The sequence below is a fragment of the Perca flavescens genome, chromosome 19 (genome assembly GCF_004354835.1).
Source record: "Perca flavescens isolate YP-PL-M2 chromosome 19, PFLA_1.0, whole genome shotgun sequence".
Classification (NCBI taxonomy): domain Eukaryota; kingdom Metazoa; phylum Chordata; class Actinopteri; order Perciformes; family Percidae; genus Perca; species Perca flavescens.
The window spans coordinates 13,349,237-13,372,055 of NC_041349.1; the positions used below are offsets into that span (position 1 = coordinate 13,349,237).

The following is a 22,819-nucleotide window of genomic DNA, read 5'->3' on the forward strand; positions in this document are numbered from 1 at the left end:
GACACATTGCCTTTTTATGGGTCAGTAGGGAGTCAGGGGTTGCCAGGTTAGCTCTCAGTAGAGTCTGTATCTGGATTATAAACTTGACTGTCAGGTTTATAGACAAAAAGAGACCGAGAGTGAAATGTGGGCTGGAAGAGTGGATGATAGTGATCTGGACTGAGTTAAAGTATCGGTCAGTTGCCATTTGGGCCAAGCATTCTATGGGGTTACCTACATTAGGCCTGTTGCGATAGTCAATAAGTCAATTAATCGCATGATAAATAAAAATGAGGTCGACCGCGATAATTTCCATTTGCATGCTTGTTTTTTTTCCTCTGCCGCCACGGTATCAGAAATAGGGCAGACGCACAACAGGGTTTCTGCTATGTACATGTAGGGCGCACCGCCGCTCCTTCCTCCGAACGAGTGTGGTGCGAAAAACAATCGTGTCAGTTGGTCATCCGGATGCGTTCAAAAAATTGCTTGCTCTTGCATCAGGCTAGAGACGGTTCCTATCCGACAATTCCAGCGGAATACTGATAAACAAACCTTCTAATGCTAATTGGTTAGCTAGCAACAGATATCGAACTATTGACATTATATCGCTATATTACATTTAACCGACCTGACATGTCAACGTCCTTGGCAACTTTTCTCCACGCAGCAGCCTTTCTGTTTCTATCTCTATAACCCTCATCAGAGACGTCATAGAGAATCGTACATTCAGACACTTATCAGTCCTTCTAGCTAGTCTCTCCGCCATTTCTGTTCTACTCGCTTCCGACGCTTTTCAACGGTGTAGACGAACGCCGCGACATGAGATCCGCACTCACGTGGGTCTCGTGAAATATTACAGCTACAGTTTATTGGAAAATAGCGTTGTGGACACTGAATTTGATGAATTTTATGTTTATCAGACCCCAGATGATACAAGAAGCTAACATTAGCGAACGCTGCGGTGACGGTCCCTCTGACTCTGACTGCCGCTGCAGGAGACACTGTATTCATCTGACACGCTGTATTAACGTTACTGTTTTAAAACTTTTTCCAGGTTAGTGGGGGTGCATAACGCTCAAACCCAACATGAAAAACGTAGTAATGTTCACTCAGCGTTTTGTTTTGTTAAACTGTGTGTAAAATGAGCGGTGACGTTAAATCACCGGTTTCAGGTAACGGCACCCTACGGACTACGGTACAGTCTATTTGCTGGATGGTTTCAAGCTAACGGTCTGTAGCTAACATTAGCAGATAAGCCCGTTGACAGCGACGTTATTGTTCATATTTTGGCACAATTTGTCTGACTGTAGTAGTGGTCATAGTGACTGAAAGTGTGATGTGAGATGCTAAAAAGAAACTACACGCTGTTTTCAGGTAACGTTAACGTTTTGATTATGTTTGTTTTTTATTCCAGTGCATTTTTTTGTTAACGGAGACTGAGAGTCCATTTTATTTATTGTTTTTGGTTGTTTTGTTCATTTATTATGGATATGTAAAATGTCTTCCAGTTCCAGTGTTAAATATTCTTTAGAAATAAAGGTTTATTGATCTTTGAAAAGATGTACCTGCATTATTATGCCATTATCATTATATTAGATAAAAATGGTCTCTCAATGACAATATTATTGTTTATCGCAATAATTTCTGGGACAAATAATCGTCCAGCAAAATGTGTCATCGTGACAGGCCTAACCTACATGTACTTACTCTGCTAGATAGACCAAACCAGAACTTATTTATTGTGTATTAATGTCACTGTGTGTCAGTAGCATAATTATTGTAATTATTCTAATAAATGTGTATAGGGATTGGTATGCTTTAACTGAAGTTCTTGTCAGTTGGTCAAACAGCATGTGAAACTCACTCCCCTGCACCTTTCTAACCTCATAATTGGGCAGGGCGCTGCATCCCACAATCTTTATAACTTCCCGATGTTTCTGGGACATTGTGGTTTTGGTCTGCACTTCGCTTTATGATTAATGTATAACTTTTAGTAGCAATCATTCAATCAGGTAAAAAAGCTTAATTTTCAAACCGTTAAACACTGGCCTAGATGGGCTACAACCAAAACAATATTACTGATAAAGAAAGTCCTATACGAAAGCAACATTCATAAGACCTGAAAACATTATTTTTTTCAAGGCATCAATCTGTGTGGAGATACTAACATGTTAGCGGTTCTAATTGCATCCATTTACAAGTATGTTTACAAGCCAAACAGATTTCCAGCAGCAGGCTTGCTAAGCTAAAAAACAGCCTGTGTCCCAAGAGCACTGAAACCAAGTAACGCCTTTCAGAGTCAAAGATAAACTTTGCAGCTTGCTGAAATCAGACTGTGGTTTTGGACTAAACTGAAATGACCACTGGAGACTGAAAACGATCTTGGTTTTTAAAAAACCAGCCCCAGAAAGGGGATCAAGTGGCCACTCTTGGATGTTGGAGCTATAAGTGGCCACTCGCTCCAAGTCCTTCGTGGTTGAATGGTTGGTTTGAAGTCAAATCTCGCATCCTGCGTGCAGTCAAAGTCTGAAATCTCATTGAAAATTCAAATAGCTTGTGGAACTTAGGGAGATTGGGCAATAGCGGCGGACACTTGTGTCAGCGATAATAGCAGCGTTGGGTTACGTCTTTTACCACAAATTGATTGGAATCTCTTGGCGGGGGGTGCAGCCCCTCGTCTGAATGTTTGACACTCCTGTGAACTTATACCTATTAGTAACCTTATTGCTTGACACTCAGCAAAGCCAAACTGGCATTTGCTTTGGACTAAATGAATGTTCAGTTCAGCAGTTCTGTTTTGTTGTTTTCGTATGATTTTTGCCATGCTGAGGCCTCAGGGGGGCTCCCTCCATGCCGGGATCCTTTTTAAATGAAAGGTTGGTGGTTTGATGCCACAGCGATAACCCCATACGTTGAGTTCTTTTTTTATGTCTGCCGCTGACGCTGTCCAATATTTTTTAATGATAACAGATGTGCTGCATGGGCTACAAGGCTGTAATAAGACAATGTACAGACACAAAGGGAAACGTATCAAGGCCTACATATTTGTCCACTATAAAATTCAAACAGTTCCCATTTTAAATTAAATGAGGAATTCAGGTTCATTTATTACGTTGTTTGCGTTCATGCTCCATTCTGTGTGTTTGTTTTGGACAGAGGAAGGTAGTAGTAATGTAACTGGCTGCTATTATTATCATTGCTAGTATGATTATTATTGGTTGTGGTCTGTCACTCAATGGGCTCTCGTTTCTTTTTTTGGAAAGGTTAGGAAATAGTTGAATTGCTGTTGGCAAAATTAGATTTTTCCTTTTTTTACATCTCATCTCATTATATGAACATTAAATCCACACTTTGATGCAATTTTCTCAAAGCACATTCATTTTTATAAAGGTCAGTGCTGAAAGCATAGTGTGCATAATGCTGATTAAACTATAAATGGAGCATATTAACAATTTATATATTGAATTCACAGTGTATGTTTTGTTAGTTACACAATTAGTCTAAGATGTTGGTTTTCAATATGTTGAACCAGGACAAGAAACGCTGGATTAAACTTGATTGATATACTGTATTAACTACATGAAAATTAATTTTATATGAATTGAAAAAGGTCTTAGATCAGCACTACTTCAGTATGTTGCATAGTGATGACTTTTCTTATGAATGTCTACTTAAAGGAATATTGGTAAGCGTTTCAGCAACAAAAAAATAGCCCAAAGTAGATGTTTTAATTCCAGCTATTCACCAGTGGAGGCCAAAAGAAGCTAAGAATTACCTAATGCCCCTTTAAATCCTGAGAGACAATAAATGTAAGTGCAGAGGGGCCATTCAGGTACTTGTGGTATGAAGTTTTTATCACAACGTTATCAGTTTTATGGATTTTATGCTCTGTTGACAGCAGGTAACGGCCAAATATGTTAAATTCACGTTGCACCATTCCAACAAAAATACCATCTGAATGTTCAGATTTGTATCGCAGACAGTATGAAAATACCTCCACACAAGAATGTTTGTGTGTGTGTGTGTGTGTGTGTGTGTCTGTGTGTCTGTGTAGCTATCTACTGCCCTATCTATCCCCTAATGAGAGTGCAATGAGTTTGTTCAGCATTCCACTGGTGGGGTAATAAACCAAGTTAAATGCATTGTGCAGACGTATCCTGTAGCCATAATGATCATTATTTCTTGTATCAACAAGAGACTGTTTTCTCGGTCTTTCTCAGTCTTATCTATCAAGGTAAACTGGTTTCAGTGTGAAGTTTTAGTAAATAAAAATGTAACTTCTGTGTTTTATAAGAATAAGAACAGCATTAATGTTACTGAAGCATTTTTTAACCCTTTACAAAATTAAGCGTTAATTTAGTTAAGTAAAGTTAAGTTACAAAGTGCTTAACAAAAGGACCAAATCAGGAAAACGCATAGCTCAGAATTAAATGATTACAAAGTGTAGTTGAGTTCAATTAAATTTAAATAGAATTTCTATAAATTAAATGTAGGGATGCAACAACAGCAAAGAGAAAGATTAAGCTGAAACAATACATTGATTAATTGACTTGTTTATTGACAGAAAAGTAGTTTTTAAGCAAAAATGCCAAAATTCGCTAGTCGCAGACTCTCAAATACAAATATTTGATGAAAGTCGTAGTATGTCTTGCACGTAATTTAATTTTGGGCTAATAATCAGACAAAGCACACGATTTAAAGAAAATGCAATCTTCGTATTTTTTTAACTATTAATTTGTATTTATTGTAAGGATGCCCATTAGCTGACGCCTAAATGACCAGCTAGTCTTCCTGGGGTCCAAAACAACATTTAATTTAATTTAACATAGAAAAAAAAAAATTAAACAAAGAAAATATATACAACAATATCTGCTTACAAAACTAAATAAGAAGAAAAATTACATTTAAAATTAAATGAAAACAATAACAAACAGAATAGAGAAATATCTTGAAAACAAAGTTATATATTACAATATATTACATGGCTAACATTAAGGTAGATCATTTTAAAATAGACGAAAATCTGACATTTTTTTCACCACACAATCAGAAACGTCATGATAAATAATTTAAATGAAGGTAAGATTTGACATTTTATAGACTATATTATAAATCAAGAACATAATTGGTAGCCGTAGAAGGAGAATATAAAACAGAGAAGACAAGCATTAAAGCTAAAATAAAGTGCTAGCTTGCCAGGCAGGTTTTTGCCATCAGAAGATCACCACCTCAAACAACCTTATCACCACTCAAGTAAATGGCAGGGTGGAGTAAACACACCCACTTCCCTTCAGCAGGGACGTGTGCTGAGCAACAGATTGAAGCCTTCCTTCATTCCTTCGGTGTTATTAACCGGCTTTAAATGTCTTCCACAGACGTATCCTGCCCGGCAACAGGAAACGACCAAGCTCAACAGGAAGTACAGCCTGACCGAGAGGTGAGCCACTTCCTTTAGCAACCACACAGTCCAAACACAGACGCATTCATATGAACAAAGTCTCTTATATATATTTCTTTCTGACATGGCTGGCACACACTCGCTCCATCTCTGATTGTCTCTAAGTGAGTCTCCGGAGACTTTAGGTGGGGTCGGCCCATTGTGCACTGACGCGGCGGAAATCCCACTCAGTCATGCCCGGCTGGGATTTGACTATAATGAGCTCTTAAGTTTGCAGAGCAATCATCCATGCTTAAAATGTGCCCATTATGGTATGTGGTTGGATGGTGATTCCTGCACGTTAGGATGTAAAGGGGGGATTTAGGACATGCATGGCTTGTAAAGAAGGGGCTCTACTCATATTTGACCTGAGAACGAAACATGAGAGAGCCTGGAATGCAAAAAGGAAACATTTGCTGTAATTAACCACTTTCTCCGGCTGTTTTGGTTTCGTAACATGTGGAAATTTCACTGCAAAAAAAAATCTCACATCCTCCAAGGCCCTGAAACCTAGCTTTTTGCTATGTTTTTCAGCCAAATTTAGAGCAGTTTTTATTATTTTTCATGACAAATGGGTGGGTTTTTTTTCTCTCTAATTTGAAGTCACATTTTTCTAGGCATTTAAAATTTCGCAACATAACAAACTGTTGACAGTTGTGAGATTGATTGCAAATGTTGCCAAATAAACTCAATCTAACGTGATCAAACCAATCCTACACAGTCCCAATAAAAACAGGTTAGCCGAGAAGGCAAACAAACGTATTTCCGTTAATGTCGAATTATCTCTTTAGGTGTTCATCACTAAATAAGAAACAGTTCAAGTTAGAAAAAAACAGCTTGAGATTTAAAATATTTAGAGTTTAACACTCAAAAAACTGCTTCATAAGGTCTGTGGTCTTACTCTCGGGGGAAAAAAACAAGATGAAGAATGAACTGTTCCTTTAATGTGCTAGAGAAACCGTTTTGGGGCACTTTCACGCCTTCTTTAATGTGCCTCTTTTACTCTGTATTTGTTTTGATGACAAAGAAATCAAATTTTTTTTTATCCCCTGTCACTTTAATGTCCACATCACAGGGACTACTCGAGCTGGAGACGGGAGTCCAGGCCTCCAGAGAGCATTGATCAGTATCATCAGCACCATCAGGGGCGACGGGGCCACAGACAGGCTGACGGCGGCAACGATGATCGCAACGGGTGCGCGTTCGCTCCCCCGCCGGCTCCTCTCTCGCTCCGAGGACGCGCCATGTCCGAAAACGACCTCCGATTCGACAGCAGCCACCGCTGGTCGCCGTCGATTTCGGCGACGACCAGCCAGACCCTGAGCGAGGTGGAGGAATGGGCAGGCGGCGTCAGGGGAGGAGAAGCCGCCGACACCGCCCGGGCAAACAGGAAGAAGACGCCACCTCCACCGAGGCCGCCGCCCCCAAAGTGGGAGCAGTTTCACCGCAGGCGCGCGTCTCACCACACCCTGTTCTCCTCCTCCTCTTCTTCTCCTCACTCCGTCCCTCCCTCCTTTGACGCCGCGGAGGGACACTGTTCGACTAACTTCCCTTCGTGCGTCCCTCCACTCGACACGTCCAGACAGAGGTCCTACAGTCTTCCTCCAGAGAGGCAGGAAGTGTCGGAGGGCTGCCCGCGATGCAGCCGCAGCCAGACCCAGGAGCACAGATACCCTCACGCCTCGTCCAATCAGAATCCACCACAAATGCAGGAACACTCCTTCTCCCACGCTCCATCCAATCAGAATCAGGTTCCGTTACAGGCTCGGTCCTTCGCCGTTGCTCCGCCAAGCCCCATGTCCTCCAGGAGGGCCTTCAGACCAGTGGCTCTGCCCCAGAAAGAGAGGGACGTGAGGGGCACGTATGGACAGCAGGAGAGGGTGGAGGTTTTATCAACTTATCCTCCACCTCCACCGCCACCTACAGAGAACAGCACGAGCAGGTGAGCTCGGTAGAAAATTCCAAGATTTTGTTTTTTGTTGTTTTGATTGGAAACTTTTTTTGATTGGTCTTAAACATTAGTACAGGCTACCAGTGACGAATAATATTGCTCACACAACTAAACAAACATAGGGCAACTCATGCATCAGTGCATGTATACACAATATATGCCCACATAGACAAATTCCAAGATTTATAGTTATATCGCAATATAATGGGCCTGCACATGGTTCAGGTTTATACAGTTACTCAACCCACCACAACTACACTCTTCGAAAGGGATTATAGTTTAAATTTAATTTCTTGATTTGACCAAGTGGCCAAAAATGTAATGTTTCCATGTTTTCTAAGGTACCCAAAATATGAATTATTTATAAATATATACATCTGAAAGTCACAAAAAATGTCCAATATTTTTTTATATTTGTGTCAATGAAGTGTATCCGTGTCTTTGCAGTTTATCTGAGATGATCGTCAACTCCGACCAGGGCAGAGTAACGGTGAAACCTCACAAACAGCAGTCGCACGTGAGACCAGGAGCCGAGTGGGAGCGAGCCCCATCTCCCAGAGTTCATAGCGACTCAACACATCCACCTGTCTTAGAAAACGGAGACGTTGGCAGGGTTGTACCTCCTGAGTCCTACTTCTCCGTAGACTACGAGCAGCAGCAGCAGCTTCGTATGAGCAGAGGCTTTCAGAGCATCGAGCCCCCGAAGATCCCCGAACCAGGAACGGAATCCGAGACGACCCTCAGCCCGAGTCCGGCGCACAGCCTGGACGCAGACCTGGACATCCCCATGGAAACAGACATCGATGACTTCCAGGAGGATGACGGGCTTCCAGCGGCGGACGAGCCAATCACCAGCGAGCACCCTTGCTTCGCGCTGCCAGTTACGGTCCTGGAGACGGACATCGACACCTTAGCGGACTCTACCGAGGCCTCGCCGTCGGGCAGGACAAGGGCGGAGAGCGGCTCCGTGGAGGAGGAGCTGGAGGCCGGGGAGAGCAGCAGAGAGCGGCTGAGCCTGGAGGAGCTCTTCCCCCCCAGCAGCGAGGGAGAGTCAGGCAGGGAGAGCTGGAGAGGGGCCTACCAAACCACAGAGCACAGCACCGACAGCTTGGATAGGTAACGAGAGAGAGAGACTTAGGCCTGAGTGCTGCTGTGTGTGTGTGTGTGTGTGTGTGTGTGTGTGTGTGTGTGTGTTAATTACACAGACCATTTGATTTGTACAAGACCTAACTGTTCTTGTCACTAAGCTTACTGCCTGTTTCCCATAACCTTTCCAGAGCACCTTACTGCGTGCGGCCAGGTTTTTTTTTTTTTTTGCTCTCCCTGTTACATTTACAAATGGTGTGTTTTTGCAAACACAGGTGCCAGATGGGTAATTGTTGCCACGTTTAACAGAAAGTCCCAGAGAGTTTAGATGATGGAAAAAGTATAGGAAAGGGGAATTTAGACCGCTTTTCTTACAATATCAAAATTTGGTGAACCATATCAAAAATGTGGTTTTATTTTATCTACAAAGGACTAGGCGATAGGTTTGAGATTAATATCACATATTACACTCACCTAAAGGATTATTAGGAACACCTGTTACATTTCTCGTTAATGCAATTATCTAATCAACATGGCAGCTGCTTCACTGCATTTAGGGGTGTGGTCCAAGTCTAGACAATCTCCTGAACTCCAAACTGAATGTCAGAATGGGAAAAAAAGGTGATCTAAGCAACTTTGAGTGTGGCATGGTTGTTGGTGCCAGATGGGCTGGTCTGAGTATTTCACAATCTGCTCAGTTACTGAGATTTTCACGCACAATCATTTCTAGGGTTTACAAAGAATGGTCTGAAAAGGGAAAAAACATCCAGTATGCTGTAGTCCTGGGGGGCGAAAATGCCTTGTTGATGCTAGAGGTCAGAGAATTGGCTACAATTTGCACAAGCGCACCAAAATTGGACAGTTGAAGACTGGAAAAATGTCTCGATTTCTGTTGAGACATTCAGATGGTAGAGTCAGAATTTGGCATAAACAGAATGAGAACATGGATCAGTCATGCCTTGTTACCACTGGGCAGGCTGCTGGTGGTGGTGGTGTAATGGTGTGGGGGATCCCTTTCGCCTTCAGAACTGCCTTAATTCTTTGTGTCATTGATTCAACAAGGTGCTGGAAGCATTCTTTAGAAATGTTGGCCCATATTGATAGGACATGGTCAAACACAGTATTAGTATGGTGTTCCTAATAATCCTTTAGGTGAGTGTATATATTAGTAAGAACACATTAGTAAGAATGTTTTCCAATATGAATATACAGTATGTCCTTGTATGGCAAATGTAGGAAAAATCACATTCAAAGCTAGAAAGAGTATTACTGTACAGGACCTACAGTTGAAGTTGCGGCACTTAAAGGCGTTTAATTAAAATAAAAATATAAAGTGTATTACAACACAAATTTGATCAGAGAAGCTTTTGGCACAGCGCGTGTGTGCATGGACAAGAGATATCCCAATAAACTGAAATTAACAATACAATTACTCGGCCTTATACTGTGCATCCCACGTCATACAGAATCAAGCATCATCACGCCACCTTAGAGGAAGCAAAACAATGTTGTGCGTAAAGGCCTTAACCCTTGGTCCAGGCTCTTCACCATTTCCCTCCAAGGTCTTCCTCTTATCTTATCCTTGAGACAGTCGGAGCGTCCTCACATAAAATATGCCAACTGTGAAGGACTCAGGCCTTTCAAAATACCAAACCAAGACAAGGCAGAAACCAAACATACTTTTCGTCATAGTTTTTCTTCTATCAAATCATTTTTCTACCACAATGAGTTATTGATAGTGGAAGTGACAAAGCTCATTCAATGTGCAAAAACAAAATTGTATGAGGTTACAATGAACTCTGTGTAAAAGGTAATGTCATGAAGGAATATTTAAATATATATACACAGTACATAAAAAATCCCAGATACAAAAAAACAAAGAACATACTTTAAATTAAGTTTGGATTATGTTTGTATGAAGACAACAGTACATTTAAATACAAACCTATGATTAGGTTTATATTCTCATCTATTTTCTTTTGTCCTTGGTATCAGCTAGATTTGAATTATTTCATATTCTTTGTAGTTACAAATGATATTGTTTCTCTGCCATTAGCAACCATTAGCTTGTCATTTCATTTCTGGTGTCATCTGCACAGTAAACTCCTACAGTTTCAAGTTTTATTTGCTTGTGTGGACTTGAAATGTTTTCCATATGCTGCTTTGTTTTTCTTTTGCCTCACTTCGCCCACATAATTGATTGTACTTCTTATTTGTGTACTTTTTCCTAATCATTGTATTTTACGACTGTGCGTCTGTTCTATCGCATGGCCTCTGTGTTTTATCTCTGTGTAAATAAAACGATCTCTTCCCCCAGGCGTTCCGGTGCGAGCTCCAGCTGTTCGTCCTATTACAGCACGTCGACAGCCAAGGCGCAGCTGCTGTCGCAGATGAAGGACTTCACTGATAACAGAGAGAGGGACGAGGACGACGAGCTGACCTACAAGGTAACCCGTGCAGCTACCGTCTGGCTACCAGAACTGCTAGTGTTGTACAATCTGTATTTTTTTATGTTGTTTTCCAGCCAAAGTTAACATGATGATAGTCTCGCTTTGCCAGACCTTCCTCCACAGCGCTGCGGAGGAGGGTCTGGTTCGTCCACACAGCATTCCGGGATGGAAGAATTACGTGCTCTGGTTTATTGGCATTTCTTTAAAGCTACGGTGTGTAGTTTCTGTCTCCCCCGTGGGGAGTTCTAAGTAATGACAATAATTCTGTCGGTGCATCCACACGATACAAGCCTTCCGTGATCGCGCACCACCCCCCATCCCTCCCCCACGCAGTTGCTAGTAGCCAAGGAGGACACGGAGGATTAAAAAAAACATGATGGACTCTTCAGAAGAAGTCATTATCTTCACTTGAGTTTCTGCACTGGAAAGTCACCGGACGACACAATATTCTGAACACAGCCATACTGAGAAATACAGAGAGTTGTGTGGAGCTGATCTTAATTAGCTTTGGATCAACTCATTTGGCAACGGCTCAAATGTAACGGATGTTCATTATTGTCAAAAAGTTACGCACTAAAGCTTTAAACCAATCGCAATTGTCTTGGGCGGTGCTAAGGTGCCGCTGCAAAATAGTCTCGGGAAGGAACTTGTTTTGGTGAAACATGTACGTTCAAAGGTTGTTGTAGTCGTGCGACAGAAACCTCAGATTGGACAGATAGTCTAGGTAGCTGTCTGGATTTACCCTGCAGAGATCTGAGGAGCAGTTAACCATAGTCCTCAGAAATCCACCAGAGTTTAAAATTCCAACACAATTAAAGAGTGAAATCCGGCGGAATCTCCAGCGGCACCGGAGCAATCCCGGAAGTGGAACGTCGTGTATACAGACTAACCCGATGATAACGCGACGCTGTTATACACGTGTGGCCTGTTGTTTTCATTTTGAGGGTGTTTTAAACAAATGTTCCGTCCGTCATGCAGAAACAGCTGATGGAGAGCCTCCGCAAGAAGCTGGGAGTGCTGAGAGAAGCTCAGAGGGGACTGCAGGAGGACATCCGAGCCAACGCACAGCTGGGAGAGGAGGTGGGGAGAAAAGTTAATCCTCTTATTCTTCCAGTCGTCTCTCTTCTGGCTTTTACTTGGGACATTGTACCTCCCAAAACTGGATGTGGTGAAAGTGAAGGAGGAGCTTTAATGCACTCGCTTAGGGGTTCCACTAACATCTTGTATTTCTAAGAATTGGTTTAACTTTTAATTAGGTGTACCTAATCAGTGTTTTATTATAGGTAAACCAGTTGATAATTTTTTCGATTCATCGTTTAATCTATATAATCAGTCAGGAATCAGGGGAAAGAATGCCCATCTGGAGTCCTATGAGTCCAAGGTGGTGTTTTTAAATAGCTTATATGTCCGATCAACAGTCCAAATCCCCCAAAATATTCAATTTACAATGATATAAAAGAGACAACAGCATCTTCACATTTTAGAAACTAAAATAGGTGAATGTTTGACATATTTATTATTTGACTTATTACTAGTGGTCATTCTTCTTTTCACTCCATTTTCTCATTGGCGTGCCCTTCATGGATGCAAAATGGCCACTTCATCACTCATGTATTTCCTCTTTCAGTCTTGCGCTTTTGCATACTCACTGTTGACTAAATGTTAATTTATAAGGCTGCAACTAGCAATTATTTTCATGATCGATTAATCCACTATTAATCCAATTTCTTAATGAGGCAAAGAATATCTAAAAAATTAAAAAGTAGAGAAAAATGTTCTCAAAGCCCTACTTGACATGTTTAAATTGCTACTTTTGTCCAACCAACAGTAAAAAGTACCTAGATATATATCATAGTAGACTGCGATAACCAACACATATTCACATTTTAGAAGCTTGTATCTTTTTGCATTTCTGCTGAAAAAGTGACTTCAACGAACATTCCTGCTGATAAATCTTTTGAAAGTGAATCTCTTCAGCTGTGATCCTCATTCCTTCCTTAACTTCGTCACTCGGTCACACTCATTAAATCTTATTTATTTGACTTTTTCACATTTATTTAACATTTCACATTCATTTATACGTCACAGCTTTTGCTACCGAGGGACGCAAAATGGCTGCAGGGCCATTGCATGTTCCTTTCAGATGCTGTTTAACATGTATTCATTCACAGTTTTACCGTCTTATGCACCAAATCAAACCACATTTTTTGACACCGTGGGACAGAAAACAGAGAAAGATACCCGATGTTAAAGGACTCCGATCCCTAATTTCTTCTCTCTCGTTATTCTGTGTCTCTCTGTCTGCGTCCCCAGGTGGAGAGCATGGTGGTGGCGGTGTGTAAGCCCAACGAGGTGGACAAGTTCCGCATGTTCATCGGCGACCTGGACAAGGTGGTGAGCCTGCTGCTGTCGCTGTCCGGCCGGCTGCTGAGAGTGGAGACCACGCTGGAGACCCTGGACCCCGAGACGGAGCACCACGAGAGGGTGAGGAGAGGAGGAGGAAGGGCAGTGGGGGTGGCCAGGTGTACGTGTAATTCGCTGAAGTTAAACACAGCTTTTAAATACCCCCAAAATGGGTCTTTTAATAGTTTAATTGATAGTAAACTCAAACTAAACTCAAACTAAACTTCAGCATCATATTCAGAGCCTGTGGGGCAGCATGGCATTTTTAATGTGCTACTGAAGTAACCCAGCTGAGATTCACAAGTGAGCTTGAGATGCAAAAATGTGTCTGTTTTGTAAATACTTTGTACATTTGGTCCTATTTTTGGAAAGACAATTGTGCTAAATTGTATCTTTAAGGGAATCGGGCTATGTATTGATGGAAAGGATGGGAAAAAATGTGTGCACAAATGGCATGTGAGTCCACTGAGAGACACTCCCATTGACAAGTGAATAGGCTCGTTCGAGATGAACTGCGCCTCGCCTGTAAAGTGGACGAGAGCAGGCGGCAGCAGCCGGGGGCGGTGACAAAAATCCGCGGTCAAGTCGGACAGTTTCCAGCCGCTTCCAGCAGCCTTGAGGCTGAACAGGAAGTCCCAGAAACACTCACATCCTGTTACGTCCGATTCCGATTTATTAAAATGTTATCAGACCCATATATCAGCTCCTACACAGTCTTTTATGAAGACAGAGTAGCTGTTAAAATGCTCTACATGCGATCTGTTGCTGATGTTAATAAACAACAGACTGTAGATGATCCGTAATCTGAACAGATTTAGTCTCTCTGACTTCTAAACGTCACCATCAGCCACACAACATGTGGTTTGTACAGAATAAGCATTTAAATCAGACAAATAGCAGTTAAAATCCCTCTGATTAAAAAAAACGATAAAAAGTTTATATAAAACGTGGGTTAGATCTGTTTGGCAGTTGAGTTGAAATATCAACAACTTACTGCACCTTTTTAAACGGAGAAAATGTACTACCCTGGTGTCTTTCTGTATCTCTGCCCTCTAGCTCCCCCTGCTGGAGAAGAAGCGTCAGCTCCTGAGGCAGCTGTCTGAGGCTCAGGACCTGAAGGACCACGTCGACCGCCGAGAGCAGGCCGTCAGCCGGGTGCTGGCCCGCTGCCTCTCCCCCGAGCAGCACAGAGACTACAGGTACAACACTCTACACCCCAGCAGCATAACACATGCCAAATACAGGCTGCTGATCGGGTACGTGACCGCAAGCTTTTTGACAGACCAGCATTTTATCATCACGTTTGGGCTGTTGTATGAAAAAGGAACTGGGAAGGCTTGTACAGACATTTTACCACAAAGACATTAACAAACAAGAAAATGTTTTATTGGCCACGAAATTTTGAAAATTTCAAGGAAATGGACTCAAAGGGTTTGCTGGTTTAGGTCACAATAACAACAACCTAAATGATCAAACCTGCTGAAAGTCTGACTATTAGGTGACTTATCTTTGTTGCCATTAAAACAAACATTGTTAGGAACTAGGGTTGTCAGCATCAACGCGTTAATTTTTTTTAATCGCATGCTGCCATTTATTAATTTATTTTCACTTCACTCGGCTTCACGTCGTGCCTAACGGGCTACTATTTTGACCCTTTGCCGCACCTTTACTTATCATCAAGCTGTCATACTTCCTCCTAACACATCCTACTGCTGCAGGCATGATGGAGAAACACAATTCTGAATGGCGCTTTTTATTTTCCAAAACTCCCGGACGCAAAATTACGAATCCCACTATGGCCACGTCAAGACCCGCCCTACGAAGCAGCTCGATTGGTTGGGGTTAGGCATTTGACCTCGAGTGGTTAAGGTAAGGGTTAGGGGATTGGTCAGGGGATAGGACCTGTACATGTAAGCATGGACACCTGGCCAGTAGTAGTGTGTGAATGCTATTGAAGAGCGGGTCTTGGCGTGGCCATAGTGGGATTCGTAATATCGCCTCCCGGACGGCTCATAGACAAGTTCACAGCCATATGCACATCGTGTAAAGCCAAATTAAAATATCACCGAAGCACATCAAGCTTGAGCTACCACCTACGAGCTAAGCATAGTCCAGTTAACGTGACTCAGGTTGATGCTAGCGGGCTCAGGTAAAGCACTATTTTGGAGAGTGCTACTCGCCGAGCTGTTTTTGAAACCAAAGTGCAAACGCTGTCTCATCAACCGGTGATCACTGGACGTCAGTGAGTAATCAAAATGATTTAGAAGTTACTGCACACTATATTGACTCTGGTAAATAGGGTTGGTTACCGAAACGTGCCGACCTAAACGGTAGTAACAAGACCGAATAAGAACAAAAATGTTTTCCCTATTTCGGTGCCTGACTTTACACTTCACCTGACAGCAGGTAACGTTAGCCTACCTTTAGCTAGCAGCTGGATTAAAATGCTGACAGCTAACGTTAAACAGTGTAAAGTGCAACTGTATTTCACTGGAGAGGATTCCAACACCGGGACGTAACTGTCTGCTCTGCAGCGCAGCAGCTGCCGTTGTCGGAATTAAACAACAAAGATGGTGCGTTCACTTAAAACAGGTAGCCTCGTGGTGCATTCACAGTAATTGTAAAATACCATTTAAGGTGATTGTTTTTGTCGTTCAACAGCAATTTACTGGTGAAATAAGTTGTTGTTATAGTTAATATTACATTATTATTAAATTTAAATTTTGACCATGGCAAATGGCTGACTGTTGTTTAGTACCCTTCTTTTTTTTTTTTTTCTTCTATTGTCTACAGTAAATAAATAATAAACTAATACAAATCTTAAAGTCAAGTTCATAAAGTAACTTTCTTTGCATTCATTTGATTCCCAATCAAGATACACTGGTAAGAATTGCTTTCCATTGTTAATATGTACTTAAAAACAGTTCTGAAATGCAAAATAATAGAATGTTAATCATGTGATAAAACATGCGATTAATCGCGATTAACTATAGAAATTCAGCGATTATTCGCGATTAACTATAGAAATTCAGCGATTAATCACGCTTACAAAAAGTTAACGTTTGACAGCCCTATTAGGAACTTAGCGTGGTGAGCTGATAGTATAGAACAGACAGGATAACATTAAACATAGCACATAATAAAAACATTAAAATTCACAAAATGCCATAAATATAAAGGATAACATAAAAAAAGGTAATTTAAAGTGCCAAAAGGTTTACAATTTTAGAGTCACATGGTTCACAGATCAATCCATGTATGGCCCGTACTGTGCACTAAGTTACATGTTTCATTAGTGAATATTTAAAAAATGTGTATGTCTGGGTTTTTTTCCTCCTCGTAGCCACTTTGTGAAGATGAAGGCGGCGCTGCTGGTGGAGCAGAGGCAGCTGGAGGACAAGACCCGGCTGGGAGAGGAGCAGCTGAGGGGGCTGAGGGAGAGCCTGGGGCTGGGGCTGGGGTTGGGAATCGGAATGGGAATGTCGATGGGATACGGACATTATTGAGAAAAAAAAAAAAAAAAACTAAAGAGATGAAGAAGCAGGGGCTTGTAGTCACACTAAGTCAGTTTTGAGACAACAAGTGAAGAAGCAAAGAGGATCGAGACCCGTTTAGCAAACATTGCTTTACAGAGTCTCTTAAAGGAATAATTTGACATTTTGGGAAGTATACTTCTTCACTTTCCTGCCATGCATTATGCGAAAAGATCGACACCACTCTCATGTCTGCCAGCAGCATCCGAAAATCACCGCTATGTACACGTTACTTCATGTTTTACGGGCCAGACTAATTCTTAGCCGGGTGCAGTGACTTCCTGGAGTCTTTATGCTTAGCTAAGCTAACCGTTGGGAGACGGTTAGCTTATCAAAAAAAAAAAATTGCTTATCATATTTAGCAATCCAAAAAAATGTCAAACTTTTGCTTTAAGGATTAGCAGACATGTCGATTTCCGAAATTGCAGGACCAGACCAACCGCTATAGTGTCTAAAAACACCCCTGAAAGTTTTTCGGTAACACCCAATGCTGGCCAAGACCAAAACAGGAGGCCTGAGTCCCGGGGTGTCAACAAGAGAAAAGATTGGACTTTAGTGCTACAGCCCAGGAAGAAACGACTAAAAAGAAGAAGAAGAAGAAAGTTGAGCATAGACTCACAGAAACAATTAACTAGAGACTAAATACAACAAATACACCAGAAACTTATGGACAACTTGTCCCCAGAACTGTGATTAGAGAGCCGAGGGCATGTTTGATGGTTAGAAAAAGAGGATTAATGGATTTGAACACTGAGACACAAGTTTGTGAACATAGACGGCAAAGAAAAGGATGTTGTTATTCACTTATATATATTAAAAAAAAAAAGTATACCCTCTGCTTCACCATGAAGTGCCTGAAACCTGTAGTGTAAAACTGTACTTATGACACTACTCTTCTTCTAACACTACATTGCCAAAGACATTTTCTCTTGATGAATGTGTCACTGACACGCTGCTTTTTGTCGTTGTGTTTTTCTTTTGTATTTAAATCTCTTGGTTCAGAGAATCAAGACTTTTTTTGTTTTTTGGGTGCCTTCACACTAAGAAACTGTGTTTCCGTTAACGACATTAAAGTCAATATTGTGAAACGCAGCATTACTTTATGTTTTTGGGTGCTTTCACACTAAGAAACTGTGTTTCCGTTAATGACACTAAAGTCAATATTGTGAAATGCAGCATTATTAACTGCAATCTTGTTTTGTATTCACCTGTGTTCGCTGGCTGACCCCCTGCATTCAGCAATACATATACTGTATTATCTACCATACTCGACATATCACTTTGTATTCCCATTAGTGTAACGTGTGTTACTGCGTGGGGTTTGACACTCCACCGACGCGTTATACTGTCACTAAGTAGCTGTTATGTACAGAAGACACTTGTGTTTATAATGTATACGATGTGTGTGTATATAGTGATTTTGTTTTTGGAATGACTGGAATCGGTTGAAAAAAAGAAAAAGAAAAAAAAAAGTTGTAAAAGAGAACGAGAAAACCGGGAAGAGTCGATGTTTACTGTATATTTTGACGGGGAAAAGTTTGGTTTGTTTCAAAACAGGAGTTCCAGTTTTTTGTCATTAGCTTGTGAAGTTTTTTTTGCCCCTAACTGGTCCGCTAGTCCCAGTTGACATTTCATTCATGCATTTAATATTTACTGGAAACTGTGGTTTAAAGAACGCTTACTTTTTTTTGAGAGTTAGATGAAACTATTAATACCACTCTCATGTTTATACGGTACATGGCTACAGCCAGCTGCCTGTTAGCGTAGCTTAGCATAAAGACTGGAAACAGGGGGGGAAACGGCTAGCTTGGCTCTGTCCAAAGGTAACAAAATCTGGCTAACAGCACCTCTGAGGCTCATTGTTCAAAACGCTATATAAACAAACAAGGTATAACGTGATTAGGGAGCTTTAGAGGTGATGGTACATGTAGGCTAGCTGTTTCCCTCTGTTTCCAGTCTTTATGCTAAACTAAGCTGAACGGCTGCTGGATTTACGCTCAATTTGAACGCGCATAGATATGAGAGTAGTGTGCGAGTGGTTCTTCTCATCTAAATCTGAAAAATGAGCCTGGCAAAACTTTTTTTAATTTTTACCTGGCAAAAACCCTTTTTCACCTATTCTAAAGTCATAAAACACAGGAGAGAAAACAATTTAAATCCGACTTAAATGGATCACCTGAATTTTTTCAGGTGAATTTTTTATTTTTTTCTCACCGGCCTCTTAGGGCTTCCGTACAAAATTGTTTTTTCAATTTTTCTCAATTTGTGAATTCAATTTGTGCTTTAACCTGCCCTGACTTATTGTGATTTGGGACGTTGCCAAAGACAGTCTCCCGAGCTTTAACCGGTGTCCTAAACCTTGGACGGGACAAGTTTCAGAACTTTCAGAAAAAAAAAAATTCAAAAAAAGAAAATAAAACTGCAGCTCAAAAAGAGATGGGAGGGATTTGGAAGAGGGAATGTGTATATTTTGGCTGTTCAAAAGTGGCCTTGCTGTGGGCCGGTTAGCTCAGTTGGTAGAGCGGGCGCACATATGCAGAGGTTTATTCCTCGACACAGAAGGCCCAGGGCTCGAATCCGACCTGTGACGGTTTTCCTGCGTGTCTTCCTCTTTTCCGTGGTTTGTTCTCAGATGATTCCTGCTGTTTTAATACCAAACAACCCTGAGCTTTTGTGTCCACATATATACTTGTTCAGTTTTGTACATATTATGTGTATTCTTGTACTATAACAGCCATTTTCTAAACCGACTGGAAACGTATTGACTTGACCAGAGAGGAACGAGCGTTGCTTGTTAAGAGTATATTTCTTCTATTCATGTAATTTTTTTTTTTTTTTAAAAATGCATTACAAATTGTGTAACTGCAAAAACACTCACTTGCGGAGAAAAAAGTACCATAAATAATAATAATAGTATTTTAAACTAGCTTCATGTCTCCTGTTGTGATTGATATCCTCCTGGGTGAATGGTCTCTTTATGCTGCTTCAGTGTCCGGTGCTGAAATGTAGTCCCTTCTGCGGTGGGGGGGGGGGGGAATGAGGTGGAACGGTTAAATAAATATGACCGAGGGCAAATGGAGGTTGACGGATAAGTGGAGTGCCGGAGCTGCAGTAGTTGCATTGAGCCTCTCCGCGGGAGCTGGAGAGATGTGTGGAAGAAAGTGAGTGCTCCCGCTCTAAGAGAAGAGCTCAATAAAACATCTTGGTGGTCCTGCGGTGTGGGGGACCGATCAGCTGGGGGCCACAGAGCCATTCAAAACCAAAAAAACAGAGATGCAAGCCCGGTAGACAGAGGGGTTTGGATTCTTTTTTTGGGGGGCATTTCTGCCTTTAATGGATAGGAAAGCTGAGATATGAAAAGGGAGAGAAAGGCGGGGGGTGGGGGGGAGACATGCAGGAAACTGTCACAGGTCAGACTCCAACCCTGGACCTTCTGCGTCGAGGAATAAACCTCTAAATATGTGCGCCCGCTCTACCTGCTGAGTTAACCCGGCCACCATAGGTCCATAGTTTAAGTCCATTTTTTTTCATTTTGTTTACTAGTTTTTTTTGTTCTCATGATAAACAAGCGACTTTTAAAAATGTAAAATAAAAATAATTTGACATAAAATGATCTAAACCAAACCGAAGCCCTGATCTTGTTGTGAATTTGTTAACTAGGGCTGCTCCCTCTTAGTCGATTAGTCGACTAATCTGTCGTTTTGGTCTTAGTCAACTTAGATTTCTTTAGTCAATTAGTCATGTTTTATGCTTTTTTCATGCTGAATGACTTATTTCTGAGAAACGTACGAGCACATCTCTGGTAAACACAAGAATTAAATCGTGCTTTTGCATGACTCTTTGCGGAGAAAAATTTACAGATCTGTCGATTAAATCAACTAATCGATTAGTCGATACAATTGAATGAGTGTTAGTCGACTAAGAATTTCTTCAGTCGAGCACAGCCCTAGTGTTAAAGATCTAACGTCTGCAGCATGGTGGCCCAATCGTTAGCATTGTGGCCTCACAGCAGCAAGAAGGTTCTGGGTTCAAATCCAGGTCGTTCCGGGAGTTTGTATGTTCTCCCCCATGTTTGCATGGGTTTCCTTCGATTGCTGCGGTTTCCCCCACCATGAAAAAACAAAAGGTGGCTGGCACTGGCTCAGGTCTGGAGTTGGTCCCCCGGCAGCTGGAAATGGCTGCCTGATGCCTGGTGCTCCCTTGAGGGATGGGTTAAATAACTAAGAATACATTTCGCTATGTGTATGTGACAATAAAGTACCTTTAATGTAACAACTAACACTCAACTAACACACTTATGCACTCATAGCAAAATGTTTGAGGCGTGCGTTTGGACAAAAAAAGGTGGTACATAGGGCTGGGTGATAGGGAGAAAATCAGATATCACAATATTCTTGACGAAATATCTTGATCGATATTGCGGCAATATTCTAGGGTTGGCAACTGGTGCTCTGACAAAATATCTTCACACTTAGATTTTAGATAAATAATCATCAGTAGTGTGGACATAAGTGGTAAAAATAGTGGGGAAAAGGCAAATAATAGAACATCTATCTATCTATCTATCTATCTATCTATCTATCTATCTATCTATCTATCTATCTATCTATATATATATATATATATATATATATATATATATATATATATATATATATATATATATATATATGGGCACCTGCTCTACCAGGTGAGCTACCCAGGCGCCCACAATCTTAATTTTCTATGTCAATCTTACAAGATAAATCAAGATTTAATAGTTTGTTTAAAAATGATGTGACAGTAAAGTGATTTATTTACTTTCTGTAATAATTGTGGTCTACAGGCACATTTGTCATTTTCTATGTTGAAACTATGACATTCAAGTTTTGACATGCAATTTAAAACTGAGTTATGGAGATGGTAAATAAAAATTATGACTTTTTAAATTGAGATTATAAAATATGAATCATATGTTACTTATTATTACATAATGTTTTACTTGGTGTATCATTTATCGAAAATTGAGATTGTTCCAGCCACACAGCAAGAAATACCATTTATTTTATTTGTATTGCTCCTACCTTTTCATCTCTTTTATTGTTATTTTCTTGGCCAAAATGTGCTTCCCTGTGATGCCAGCAAGAGATGATTCATTAATTGTTGGAAGGAACCTTGGGAGCTGAAAATACGTATTACTTCACAAGACAGCGGCATTTTTAAGCATCACAAGAAATTCTAAAAGCCTGTTTTGTGTGAGAAATGTTTTTTTTTACATCTCATCCTGAAATAATCTCACAACCACCTCGGGGGATGCCCGGGGGCTGCATGATAATGTTATTTTAGACGATAACATATGTGGATCTGTCCACTGAGTGGTACTTTTAATGGTACCTAGAGCCGGAGCCATTAATAACAACTGAAAACTAGATGAGAGGACGGTGTTGTAGTTGGTCATGTTTGGCCTCACAGAGACAGAGAGAGTTAGTGGTTGCTGCTCTGTGGAGATAATACATAAAACAGCTGTCGTAGAAGTGAAGAATCTGTGTTTTGGGGGAAGCAAGGGGCTGCATTCTTCTGTGTGACCCAGTTTGACGAACAGAGGACTGATGGGAATGTAAAGAGAGAGAGAGAAGGATGAAAGACAAAACATGGAGGCGTGAATGCAGTGCAGACAGACGAGGTGAAGTGACCCACATCTTAAAACATGAGCAGAAATAAAACTGTGATATGGGTATAAAGCGGAAAACAAAGGTGTGAAATAATGGAGGAAGAAAGATAGTATTATTGCAATATCACTTCAACAAATAAAGAACTTGAATGAATGAGTTTATTTTTGATGAAAGAGACGGAAGTGATGAGAAACAGGCCCCAGTAAAACATGAACCACCGTGGGAGGCAGGGTGGAGACATGTTTATGTTGGGCTGAGCAGGAGCAGAGTGGCGGAGTGGAGAAAAAGAAGATGATGAATGGAGTGGGAGGTGTGCAGAGAGAAACAAG

General features: G+C 41.1%; 1 protein-coding gene across 1 annotated transcript in view; it reads left to right on the forward strand.

Annotated features, from left to right (window-relative positions):
* Positions 1–19,766, forward strand: part of shroom4 (shroom family member 4) — a 77,852-nt gene extending 58,086 nt beyond the window's left edge. The window contains exons 5-12 of the mRNA XM_028564582.1: positions 5,355–5,416; positions 6,492–7,358; positions 7,815–8,483; positions 10,771–10,900; positions 11,882–11,983; positions 13,217–13,387; positions 14,363–14,505; positions 16,650–19,766. Coding sequence (XP_028420383.1) covers positions 5,355–5,416; positions 6,492–7,358; positions 7,815–8,483; positions 10,771–10,900; positions 11,882–11,983; positions 13,217–13,387; positions 14,363–14,505; positions 16,650–16,812 — 2,307 coding nt within the window. The 3' untranslated portion in view covers positions 16,813–19,766. The remainder of the gene's footprint in view (positions 1–5,354; positions 5,417–6,491; positions 7,359–7,814; positions 8,484–10,770; positions 10,901–11,881; positions 11,984–13,216; positions 13,388–14,362; positions 14,506–16,649) is intronic.
* Positions 19,767–22,819: the final 3,053 nt, after the last annotated feature.